The 12,142-nt window shown below is 34.8% G+C and overlaps 1 protein-coding gene across 1 annotated transcript in view; it reads left to right on the top strand.

Annotated features, from left to right (window-relative positions):
• Positions 1 to 1,265: 1,265 nt before the first annotated feature.
• Positions 1,266 to 12,142, top strand: part of LOC132754374 (ER membrane protein complex subunit 1-like) — a 30,573-nt gene continuing 19,696 nt past the window's right edge. Inside the window, exons 1-6 of the mRNA XM_060744984.1 lie at positions 1,266 to 1,390; positions 4,392 to 4,525; positions 7,582 to 7,747; positions 8,617 to 8,733; positions 10,941 to 11,099; positions 11,520 to 11,628. Of these exons, the coding sequence (XP_060600967.1) occupies positions 1,290 to 1,390; positions 4,392 to 4,525; positions 7,582 to 7,747; positions 8,617 to 8,733; positions 10,941 to 11,099; positions 11,520 to 11,628 (786 nt within the window). The 5' untranslated portion in view covers positions 1,266 to 1,289. The remainder of the gene's footprint in view (positions 1,391 to 4,391; positions 4,526 to 7,581; positions 7,748 to 8,616; positions 8,734 to 10,940; positions 11,100 to 11,519; positions 11,629 to 12,142) is intronic.

The following is a 12,142-nucleotide window of genomic DNA, read 5'->3' as shown; positions in this document are numbered from 1 at the left end:
AGTCAGAGGGAATTGTACCAGAGGATAAAGATTTTTGGAAAAGAATTGTGATGATATCTGTGATTTCATTCCTCAGTTCTTTGAGGACAACCGACCGAACAAGGTCTGGGCCTGCAGCTTTATTTATCTTTAGGTTGGCAAGAAGTTTCAGCACCCCATTTTTGCTGACAGATATATCATCCATTTGGGAGCATTTACAGTATTTTTTGGGGTCAAGGTAATAAAGTTTTTGCATGCAAGTTTGTTTTAGAGACAGTGGAGAGGCACTGGAGAAAACTGATTGGAACTGATTGTTCAATATATTGGCCTTGTCGCGGTTGTTTGATTTAAGATAGCCTGTTGTTTGGTCTTTGAGAGTTGTTACATTTTGGGACTCTTGTTTGGAGTTTTTTAAGTGAGAGTACAGTTTTTTAGTAGAAAATTTAGTTTGGGCGTCTGTGGGATCATTGTCATCAAGTTCTAATATGTGTTCTAAGTGTTGATCGTAAGATGTTTTGATTTGAGTTTTGATAAGTGCTTTCAATTTTTTGAATTTCATGATTTGATTTATGTTTTTTTAGTTTTTGGTATAGATGGTCTCTTTTTTGTCATGCGTTTTTTAATTGCCTTTGTTATCCAGGGTAGGGATTTTTTTTATCCTATTCTTTTTATTGGAACAAATTTAGCAATTCCAGTTTCAATTGTTGATTTAAATTTTATTATAGATAAAAGGTGATCATTGACTGTCTAAAATGGATGACAGATCCGGTGTAAACTATTTCACACTTGATTTAATATATATTTTAATCAAATTTTAGATTAAAACATAGTTACTTTTAGAACATTAATAACAAATTAGGAACACATGTACAGTAGCGATTGTTTTTATTTGTGTGTGAAATTTTATGTTATAATTGTTATTATCATTAAGTTTGATTTAATGATGAAATTCATGTCTCAAATATAAAATATAATATTGTTTAGTCGATGCATTAGATTTCTTAGTGTGTATGTCTTATTAATTTTTTATTATCAATATACATCAAAATAGGAATCACAAAACTAATTAACGCTTTTACACCTTAATTTCGGTATATCATTAGTACTGTATATCAATTAATTTTTCTTGGCATGTAAGATCAAATCAAAAGATATTACTAAATTATTCAAATAGAATTGAAATGAATTGTTAAGACAGAATTTTAATTTTATATGCGAGAATGTTGATGTCGGTAGTAACATACCGCTGTACGCCACATTACAATTTTACGCCACTTTACGTACTTTAGGTACCATACATCGTTTCCAAAATGGCGTCTACCGGTGGATTTATCCTTGTATTCAGCACGTTTTTGGCATGTTTCCTGTGTATTTCTGCTCTGTATGAGGACCAAGTTGGCAGTTTTGATTGGTATATCTTTTCGAATGTATACATAATATCATTAAGGAAATTGATATGTTGATTAGATACGCTCTATTCCATAAGAGACAAAATTTGAAATGTGAATATTTTTTTATAGAGTTTAGCAGTGTTTAGGCTAGTAGATCGAATACTCCAAGATCGTCGTAAGTCGACCTACAGTAAGAGGAATTGTCGTTCATGAAATTCTTGAATAGGAAATGAAGCAGATTAATTTTTTTTTTGGGGGGGGGGGGAGGGGTACATCTTAGTCATCTATCTACATGTTACTACTGAACAATCAATGGGACTGGGAGGCGCTTGTCAGGAAAACTGTGTTAAAAGTATTAGGTGCATACTAAAATAATATGAAATTACATGCTACCTATGGCGCGGAAAGCCCTTATGAATTATGATTTTAGCATAACATGTTTAGTGTACATGTAAACCAGATCTTTCTTGCAATAAATTGGTGGTGTTCAACCTATCATTGGACGCTCGGTCTTATTCCGTAAATCTCCGAACGTAAAGGGGAACCACTGCGCATGCGTCGGCGTTTGGAAAATCCCGTCCGCCATTTTTGTTAATCTCTAATCACAGTTGTTGTTTTAACGTTATTTTTAATGCACTAAATTATCAAAAAGGATAATTATGTTAAAGTAACTTTTTTATATTTATTATCGTTACTATTTTTATTATCAATGAAGTGCATGTTTACCGTCATTCTTTCACCGGAAGTGTTATTTAGCATGCGTCTGCTAGCAATAGTCTAAATTATGTAGACGCTCATTAAAAGCGCTCTGAAATCTATATTTAGCTCAAAAGGATTTCAAAATGGCGGCGCCCAGTTAACTAAGGATTTTTTCACAGCTCATTAGGCTACAGAAAATTAATTTTTAGACTCTCATCCTCGCCCGCCCGTATCAAAATCTTTCCGCCCCAAAATAATTTATTTTCATAAAAAAAAATTGTTCATTTCCAGGGTTCCCTCTGGGTCAAAATTAGTTTCATCTTCACATGTTCCCGAAGTGTCACACAATTGATGACATAATTGATTATACGGTACCCGATTATACAGTTTGATAAACAAACTAATAGTGCGTGACCTTTCACATTTGGGCCGCTTATGTAATTGACGCGGCCGCTTATGACATTTAAGTGTACTAGTTGTTGGATGCTTTTATCTTACGTTGGCGCCAGTTAAATTCGCAAATTAAAGATTTTATGCGCCAGAATTAATATTTTGTCGCATTTGGCGCCATTGGCGAGCGACAGCGGGAACCCTGCATTTCGCAGACGTCTGTGGACGAAAATTCGTCCGAAAATCGTGGTTGAATATTCGCGGGACGAACGCATAAAAATCAGACTGAGGTTTACAGCTTCTAGTGATCAAGATTTTAAATACGTTCGTTTTCGATCAGTAAAATTGTCAAAATGTTCGTCTGACGTCATATGTGAAATATATGATGCAGTAAACAAGAAAACTGTTTGTGATTGGTTTGGCCTTTGGGTTTAGTTTTGATCAAAATCTGGGTGGAAATGATGCGACGTTCATCAATATATTCATACATTTCTGTTTTTTCAGGTCTTAAAAGTGATGGATAAAATAAATTATAAATTATAAATTCCACCCACCCGCCCCAATTATTTCTTGAAACCTGGATGAGAGTCTAAGATTAATTTTCTATGGCCTTAGGTATAGGATATATATTTTTTTGAAATTTTCATTTACTTTTAATTTGATATCATTTGAATTGATACGCGTAATACATGTTATCTCAGAGTGCTACAGCCCTCGCGGGGCCTTTGGCCCCGCTCGGACTTTCCGCGTATAAAGATCACAGATAAAAAAGGTGCAAGATAAAAGAAAGAGTGCAAGATTACAAACATACTGGGGGTGGGGACTAGAAGGTGTCTGTCGCCAGCCTATCCTTGAAGGCATCTAGGCTGGGACTGGATTTGACCTGATATGGAAGGCTATTCCAATACCTGAGAGTTCTAGGAAAGTAGGAATTAAGATGATATTGGGTACGGGACTGGGGTAGCTTAGGGTCTTCAGCATACCCGTTTATATAATATATACTATGACATGACGTGAGCGCTGAAGACAGACCAATAGCGGGTAGGGAAAGTCCACCAATAATCGTGCCAGGAATCTGACATGTTGGTATTCATTCATCGAACATGCCATGAAGTAAAGTGAAGACTACCTTGATAAAACTATATATAGTGGAAGTGCCTAGCCAAAAGTTCTAGCCGTACGTGAGTCATGTACGGCTAGCCAGGACACACTGTATTGGCTAATGCACTGTATTGGCTAATGTATAATATTGGCTAAATGCAAATGTTATATTATGACTTTAAGTAAGGATTTTAACCAAGAAACAGCAATTGTCTTCGTATGTTTACTTTTACTTTTTAGAGATTAATCGCCATGTCGGCTACAGTAAAGAAAGTACGAATATCCAGACGGCGAGAAAAAAAAGAGCGTTAATAACATCAATTGAAATAGTGATAATAATCCTTTTTAGTTTCATTAAGTTTAATTTTCAACACCTTTAAAAATGAAAAAAAAAAACACCGGAAATAATTGTTGTTGGGCTCTGATAATTGGGTCAATTACCAACAATAGAAATTTGTCCATCATTAAGGAAAGTTTGCATGTTCCATGAAACGCATTCTAAAATTCTATGGTACATGTAGCTGAAGACCTTAAGCTACCCCTCCCCTAGTTCTGGCTAAAACTTTATAAGCCGCTTTTTAATATTTACAATGTGTAAATTTCATTTATGTACCATCTCCGGCAGCACAAATAAATCAATACAAACCGATGCTTTTTCACACCGTACAAGGCATCTTGCTTCTTTTGGAATACAAGCTTGGTGATTGGCATATCTATCCAACCAACTTGTGCTTTAGTAAATAATGGACAGCATGATTGTCGCGTTGTATTGTAAACTGTTTTGATACGAAACTTCTTTTTTTTCAAGTGAGTAATTTTCTTGAATTTCAGGCGGCAGCAGTATATAGGAAGGTATAAAACTGCATACTGGGAGCAGGTCGGGGGCTCAGCAGGTGGAAAGAAATTGTTTGTGTCATCTGAGAAAAATGTCATAGCTTCATTGAATACAGCTAATGGAAAACTTAGTAAGGGTTTATATCACAGCAATAATAGTTTTCTACTACAAAGAAGGACTTTTAAAAAGAAATTGTTCTATTTTGTCCCAAAACAGATACTTCTTAAAGAAAAAGGAAATAACTTTCAAGGAGTTTCAGCTTTTTGTGTCGCCTCTACGGAGTAGTGGCGACATATAGGGATCACTTCTCCATCGTCTGTCTGTCCGTCTGTCTGTCTGTCCGTCCGTTTTGGCCGAGTTATGGTCCTTTGATAAAAGGTGTTTTTTTCTGTGTGTTGCCAGATACGCAAAAGCTTGTCCAGACTACTCCTCATAAACTACTGGTGCAATTTTTTCCAAGCTTTACAGGAATGATCAGTACAAAGTGGTTAGTCTAGTTGTGCACTGTCCGTCTGTCACAAAATTTGTCCCAACATGAAATTGGCCATCATAAGGCGACACATGTGATTACTGATCGCTCTTGTTTATTGATCATTTTTGTGCCCCCACGTTAGTGGCGGGCATTTAGATTTACCCTTGTCCGTCCGTCTGTCCGTCCGTCCGTTCACTTTTGTGTCGCACGTAACTCAAAAAGTATGTGACCTAGAGTCATGAAACTTTACAGGAATGTTGATCAGCTTGTGAAGTTGTGCACCTGGGTATTTTCGTCTGGATATTTTTAGTATTTTCAGAGTAATTGCCCTTGACTTAGTAAAATTTTGCAATTTTCAACTTGTGTTGCATGTAACTCAAAAAGTATTTGACCTAGAGTCATGAAACTTTACAGGAATGTTGATCAGCATGTGTTGTTGTGCACCTGGGTATTTTCGTCTGGATATTTTTAGTATTTTCAGAGTAATTGCCCTTGACTTAGTAAAATTTTGCAATTTTCAACTTGTGTCGCATGAAACTCAAAAAGTATTTGACCTAGAGTCATGAAACTTAACAGGAATGTTGATCAGCATGTGTAGTTGTGCACCTGGGTATTTTCGTCTGGATATTTTTAGTATTTTCAGAGTTATTGCCCTTGACTTAGTAAAATTTTGCAATTTTCAACTTGTGTCGCACGTAACTCAAAAAGTATTTGACCTAGAGTCATGAAACTTTTCAGGAATGTTGATCAGCATGTGTAGTTGTGCACCTGGGTATTTTCGTCTGGATATTTTTAGTGTTTTAAGAGTTATTGCCCTTGACTTAGTAAAATTTTGCAATTTTCAACATGTGTCGCATGTAACTCAAAAAGTATTTGACCTAGAGTCATGTAACTTTACAGGAATATTGATCAGCATGTGCAGTTGTGCACCAGTTATTTTTGTCTGGATTTATTTAGTATTTTTAGCTCGACTATTCGCAGAATAATCGAGCTAATGCAGTCACCCATTTGTCGGCGTCGGCGTCGGCGTCGGCGTCCCTGTGGTTAAGTTTTTGTATGTAAGCTGGTATCTCCATAACTACTGAAGGGAATGGATTGAAACTTCACACACTTGTTTTCTGTGATTATCTAAGATGATTGGCACAAGTCCCATAACTCTGATTTGCTTTTTTTCATAATTATGCCCCTTTTTCGACTTAGAAATTCTTGGTTAAGTTTTTGTATGTAAGCTGGTATCTCCATAACTACTGAAGGGAATGGATTGAAACTTCACACACTTGTTCTCTGTGATTATCTAAGATGATTGGCACAAGTCCCATAACTCTGATTTGCTTTTTAACATAATTATGCCCCTTTTTCGACTTAGAAATTCTTGGTTAAGTTTTTGCGTGTAAGCTGGTATCTCCATAACTACTGAAGGGAATGGATTAAAACTTCACACACTTGTTCTCTGTGATTATCTAAGATGATTGGCACAAGTCCCATAACTCTGATTTGCTTCTTTACATAATTATGCCCCTTTTTCGACTTAGAAATTCTTGGTTAAGTTTTTGCGTGTAAGCTGGTATCTCCATAACTACTGAAGGGAATGGATTAAAACTTCACACACTTGTTCTCTGTGATTATCTAAGATGATTGCCACAAGTCCCATAACTCTGATTTGCTTTTTTACATAATTATGCCCCTTTTTCGACTTAGAAATTCTTGGTTAAGTTTTTGCGTGTAAGCTGGTATCTCCATAACTACTGAAGGGAATGGATTGAAACTTCACACACTTGTTCTCTGTGATTATCTAAGATGATTGGCACAAGTCCCATAACTCTGATTTGCTTTTTAACATAATTATGCCCCTTTTTCGACTTAGAAATTCTTGGTTAAGTTTTTGCATGTAAGCTGGTATCTCCATAACTACTGAAGGGAATGGATTGAAACTTCACACACTTGGTCTCTGTGATTATCTAAGATGATTGGTACAAGTCCCATAACTCTGATTTGCTTTTTTTGCATAATTATGCCCCTTTTTCGACTCATGAATTCTTGGTAAAGTTTTTGCATGTAAGCTTGTCTCTCCATAACTACTGAAGGGAATGTATTGAAACTTGAAGAGTTTGTACCTTTTCGGACAATTTTATGTATTCATATAGGTAAGCATTATTATACTCAATGAAACACCCTTGTGACAAATTTTCGAATAGTCGAGCGTTACTGTCCTCCGACAGTTCTTGTTAGAGTTATTGCCCTTCACTTAGAAAATTTTTGCAATTTTCAACTTGTGTCGCAAGTTACTCAAAAAAGATTTGACATAGTCATTAAACCTTATGGGCAGGTTGCTCAGCATATTTAGATTTGCACCTGGGGTTTCGCTTGTGGATTTATCCAGTATTTGTAGAGTTATTTCCCTTGACTTAGTAAAAAGATTGACAGAACAGTGGCGCGGTGGGGGCACCCGTGTCCTATGGACACATCTAGTTTAAAGCCTTTTTTTTATTTAAACCAATTATCATACATTATTCTAAATGCAAATAGCTTTAATTACAACATTCATGAAGCAGTCATTTGAAACACTAATACATGTAGGTCATTACATGCCAATAAAAAGTAATATGAAATAATTTGAATCGAAAATAACATAAACTGTACATTGGATTTTAATTTTCTTTGGAATATAAATATAATTTGTTTGAAAAACAAAAATGTTAAACTATTTTTTTCAGTTTGGAGGAAAGTGTTTGAAGAGGGGCGTCGAGGGGAGGTGGATGATATGATCTATAATGGAGATATTTTGGTATCTGTGTTGGGTGGTCGTCGTGTCGCTGCATGGAGCCCAGGATCCGGAAACCTGCAATGGGAGTCATACCTAGATGGCAGTGACAAACATAAGTAAATAAATTAACAAAAAAATCATTTACCTTTATTATTTGAAAATTAATATTATTTTTTATGAATATTACCAGGGTTTTCATTATTAACCAATTGGCGTTTCGAACCATCGGTTAAAATGCTGTTAAAATTGGTTGTATTTTCAGCCTGTATATTAAAGTGTCACCCTTGGCAAAATCAATTGTTTTCTTTTGAGTATCATTCTGTTGCCTCAGATAAAAATGAAAACCCTGTATTAGAGTAAATTTACTAATAATTACATTAAATGTAAAAAGTAGTGATTGAGTTGAACTTAAAATTATGGCTATAATTTTTGAATGTGATGACCCATCATGTTAGATAACAATTAACATACACCTTTTAGTTTTAGTGCAACAGCATTTAATGCTATTGATAAAAAAATTCTACAATCCTTAAAGGCTTTTTTAGGTAAGAAAACCTGAAAACATAAAATTTGAATTACTTGTAAACATAAGATATCTGAGGCACTTAAAAGAGAACGACGTGCAAACAGCCTCAGAAATAAGTTGAAAATCATATTTTTGTGTTACTGTTAAGCCTTTTTCAGAGAAAAGCTGTCAATTTTTGTTCATTTTTATAAATTAGATAATTATTGGAAAAACAGAAGGAGCAAATGTACTGAAATTTTGCACACAAGTTATTGGTCTAGACCTACCTCAAGTGGAACATTAATCTCGAAAAAATGATTTCCAATTGGTTATTCAGTTTAGTCAAAAAATCTCAGTGGAGTTCCTTTAAACTTCCCATTTGAGCAAGACTTCAGAGAGTGTGAAACCATGATAGATAAAGTTTAATTTATTTGAACTCTTCAGGATTGAAATATTTGTTTTTTATTGATAAATTTACAGAGGTGTGGTACAGTTTGTTGGAGAGAGTGGACTTGTTGTAGCTCTCACAGCAGAGAAAGTTTATGCCCTACAGATGAGAGACGGTAGCCAGGCTTGGGATGTTGAATTATCTAACAGGTATAATGGAAATTTATAGATATAAAATTTTATCTTTTCAAAAGGAAGTTTTATTATGTACTAGAATACAGGGTTCTCACTAGGACTTTAAAACATGGAGTCCATGGACTCCCAACCCTGAAAAAGTTGGGAGTCCAAAAGCTTGTCGCAATTAATATGTTTACAGATTAGTCATTCAATGCTCACAATAGCATTGCTGATATTTTGAATCTTCAAGAGTCTTCCAAAGTTTATAGTTATTCAAAAGAAACTTTGAACTACATAGTAGATTCTATAATTATTGTTTTGTTGTTAGTAATTTATTATGAAATTATTTCATTATAATGCATCAACACATGGAAATCGTTTTTTTTTTCACTTTTATACCATTATACCAAATCAAATTTTATTCTGGTTAAATAAGTCCACTCTAAAGACAAAAAGTTTATATTTGTAAAAAAAAAACGTAAAAGTATATAGGCAGCGTTTAGCGGAATGAATAGGAAAATCGTGTACAGCGTCACACAGTGTGTAAGAGATTTCTGATCGACAATTATTTTAGCAAATATCTTCAAAAGGGGGCAAATTGAAGATTGATATTTAAAGATTTAATGTTGATTAAATAATAAAGGAACAATTCATTCGCATGTTTGGCTTGGAAACCGAGAATTTTTGCGAAATTTTAAGGTTTCTGGCGAACGTGAAATCGCCGATGTTCGGGATCAATTTTCGGATAGAATCTAGATATCAAAGAAAAGCATATGTGTATTTTGGTTTGTTGTCCTGGCATTTCGGCACAATATCTTAAATTCTTAATACTCTTATATAAAGTTTTTGCAAGAATGAAACTAAAGCAAAATTGTGCCTAGAAAATGCCGAAAATATTCGACAATCATTCAAAATTACACTCATTTGTATTTTGAGAAACAGTCTTTAAACTTGCGGCGTAAATAGTCGATATTTTTATCCCTTTGTCGGTAAAATTTGCTAATTTCCAATCAACTGTTGATCAAAGATATAAAATTATCACCTCGTATTATATCTGGTAATTACATGTACTGTACAGCGCGTGTATACATTAGTCTGATCAATGATCGGAAGCATTATCGCTGATTGGCTAATCGCTTCACGGGTCGATGTGCATAGGACTGCCTACCTATAGACTGACACGCTCTGATGCATTTGTGTATTTGTGGCTGTAAACAATCGGTAATGTTTATTCGTCCCCAGGCAAAATTAAGCGTACGTGGAATCCTTGCTCTGAAATATTTGCGTCCAGCTGTAATAAACATGCGTACCGGGACGCCGAAATAAGCGTCCCTGAGAACCCTGGAATAGCTTTCATGGCCTTCTTGTTAAGGCATTGACTTTAAATCCTCACCACTATGGGTTTGAATACCACAAGGAGCTTCTGATACTGTCATGTGAGAGTTATTCAGCAAGATTAAGGGATGTTGGTGGTTCTACTGAGATTTCCTCCGCTGTTTTAATGTACAGAGTTATTCCTAATTGTGCATGAAATAATGTACAAAGTGGTGTTACAATTACATGCTTCTGAGATTCTCACTCATCCTGAAACAATGAACAAAGTGGTGTAAGGGTCTTTCCAGATTCCCTATAGCGCATGAAATAATGTACAGAATGGTGTAAATTCTTCTGAAATTCCCACTTGTGCTTGAAATAATGTACAAAATAGTTTAAGATTCAACTGAAATTTTCATGCTGATGAGAGTTATCATAATATGAATATGTTATTTTTGTTGACAATTACCTCCAGGGATCGGTGATTAGGAACATGTATGAGTTAATAGTCATTCCATTAACCAATCCATGTTCCAACAATTTATTGGTATCATTACACCTGTAAAATAGATTGGTTCACTTGGTATACTTGAAAGAAAAGGAAATAAGGAAATAATAATGGGAGAATATTTGCTGCAATACAAGATGCATTCATGACCGAGTGGTTAAGGTTGTTGACTTCAAACCACTTGCCTCTCACCACTGTAGGTTTGATCCACGCCAACATCTTCAAATTATTTCATGTGAGAAAGCTATCCAGTTAGCTTATGGAATGTTGGTGGTTCCATTGAGGCACCTAAGGTCTTCCTCCACGAGTAATGCTGAAGAGTTTCCATAGGACCTTCAATGTAAAATCCAAAAAAAACTTAAATAAGTTGTATACACTTTAATCACTCACTTAATCTATATTTTGAAATTCGTTACAGTGATACAGTCAACTATAATAAACTGCAAGTGTTTGACGGGAAAATTTATGTGGTTGGCATGACAGCAGGGTCAGAGGTCAAGGTCATTTCAATTGGACTTGATGGAGCCGTTCTTTCAACAAAACCTGTCTTGGCTGGTTTCTTAAGAAAGGATACAAAGTAAGTATATGTTATTTGTTTTGATTAACGGAATGGGCAGATACTGCAAAATCACTTATTTGTGGGGGACTGACTTTTCATGGATTTCATGAATACAAAGGAAACTTTATATCGTTTTCTTTCAGTTATTGCTGTTACATTAATTGCAAAAAAACCCAGAGAATTTATGAATTTGAGAACCCATGAAAATGTCCTTTTTGACAAAAACAAATTTTCATGCACACAAAATCAAATGAATTCACAGTTTTTCTCAAGCATGACATTCAATGTTAATATTAATAGTAATACCAAGGTTGAAATTATTCAAAAACAATTTGAGGCCTGGCTTTGAAAATTGTGTACATTACACATTTCTGCTATTTTATATTTTCATTTTTTCATAATAAATGATCCTCTACATTTGTGTATCTGTTTTCATAGGTGTCGGATAGTGGAAGAGAAATATCTGATGTGTATATGTTGGATGTCCTCGTCATTTCATGTCCTTAATCTTAAATCACCGCAGGGCTTTGTATCCACATCAGCTCAGGTAATGTTTTACATATTAGTTAATTCTTTAAGACTGCTTGCTGTTCACATTAAGTTACCTGTTTTGGTTACATTTTCATTTATGCTCATTTATTTCCATACATACAAAGCTATTACATTCAAATATATTAAACACAATTGTATTATTTTATTTGCCAAAATTGTGCAGCTGCAATTCAGATAGCTTATGGAATGTAGCTTATGCCTGAAAAAATGCACAGAGGGGCACCAATGTCTTCCTCCACCATTAAACCTTAAAGTGACATTATGCTTAAATTTTGCTGTCAAGTTAAGCTGAATTATAATATGTTTCAAAAGATGGACTTTAAGGTATTAGCACCCTAATGCATTACCTCCGCTTTGAAGAGTATTTAAATAGGCTAGAATTACTGTTAACTACATTAAAAATGAGGGCCATGGGTTCAATCCCCAGAAGGGTCAACTTTTTTTTTCTTTCTTTTTTTCTTTTAACATTATTTATGTATCTCTCATGTCCCATATGGAAAGAAAAAAGT

Source organism: Ruditapes philippinarum, unplaced genomic scaffold, assembly GCF_026571515.1.
Source record: "Ruditapes philippinarum isolate M1 unplaced genomic scaffold, ASM2657151v2 ctg4810_1_1_1_1, whole genome shotgun sequence".
Lineage (NCBI taxonomy): Eukaryota > Metazoa > Mollusca > Bivalvia > Venerida > Veneridae > Ruditapes > Ruditapes philippinarum.
This window is presented reverse-complemented; position numbering and strand designations above follow the sequence as displayed.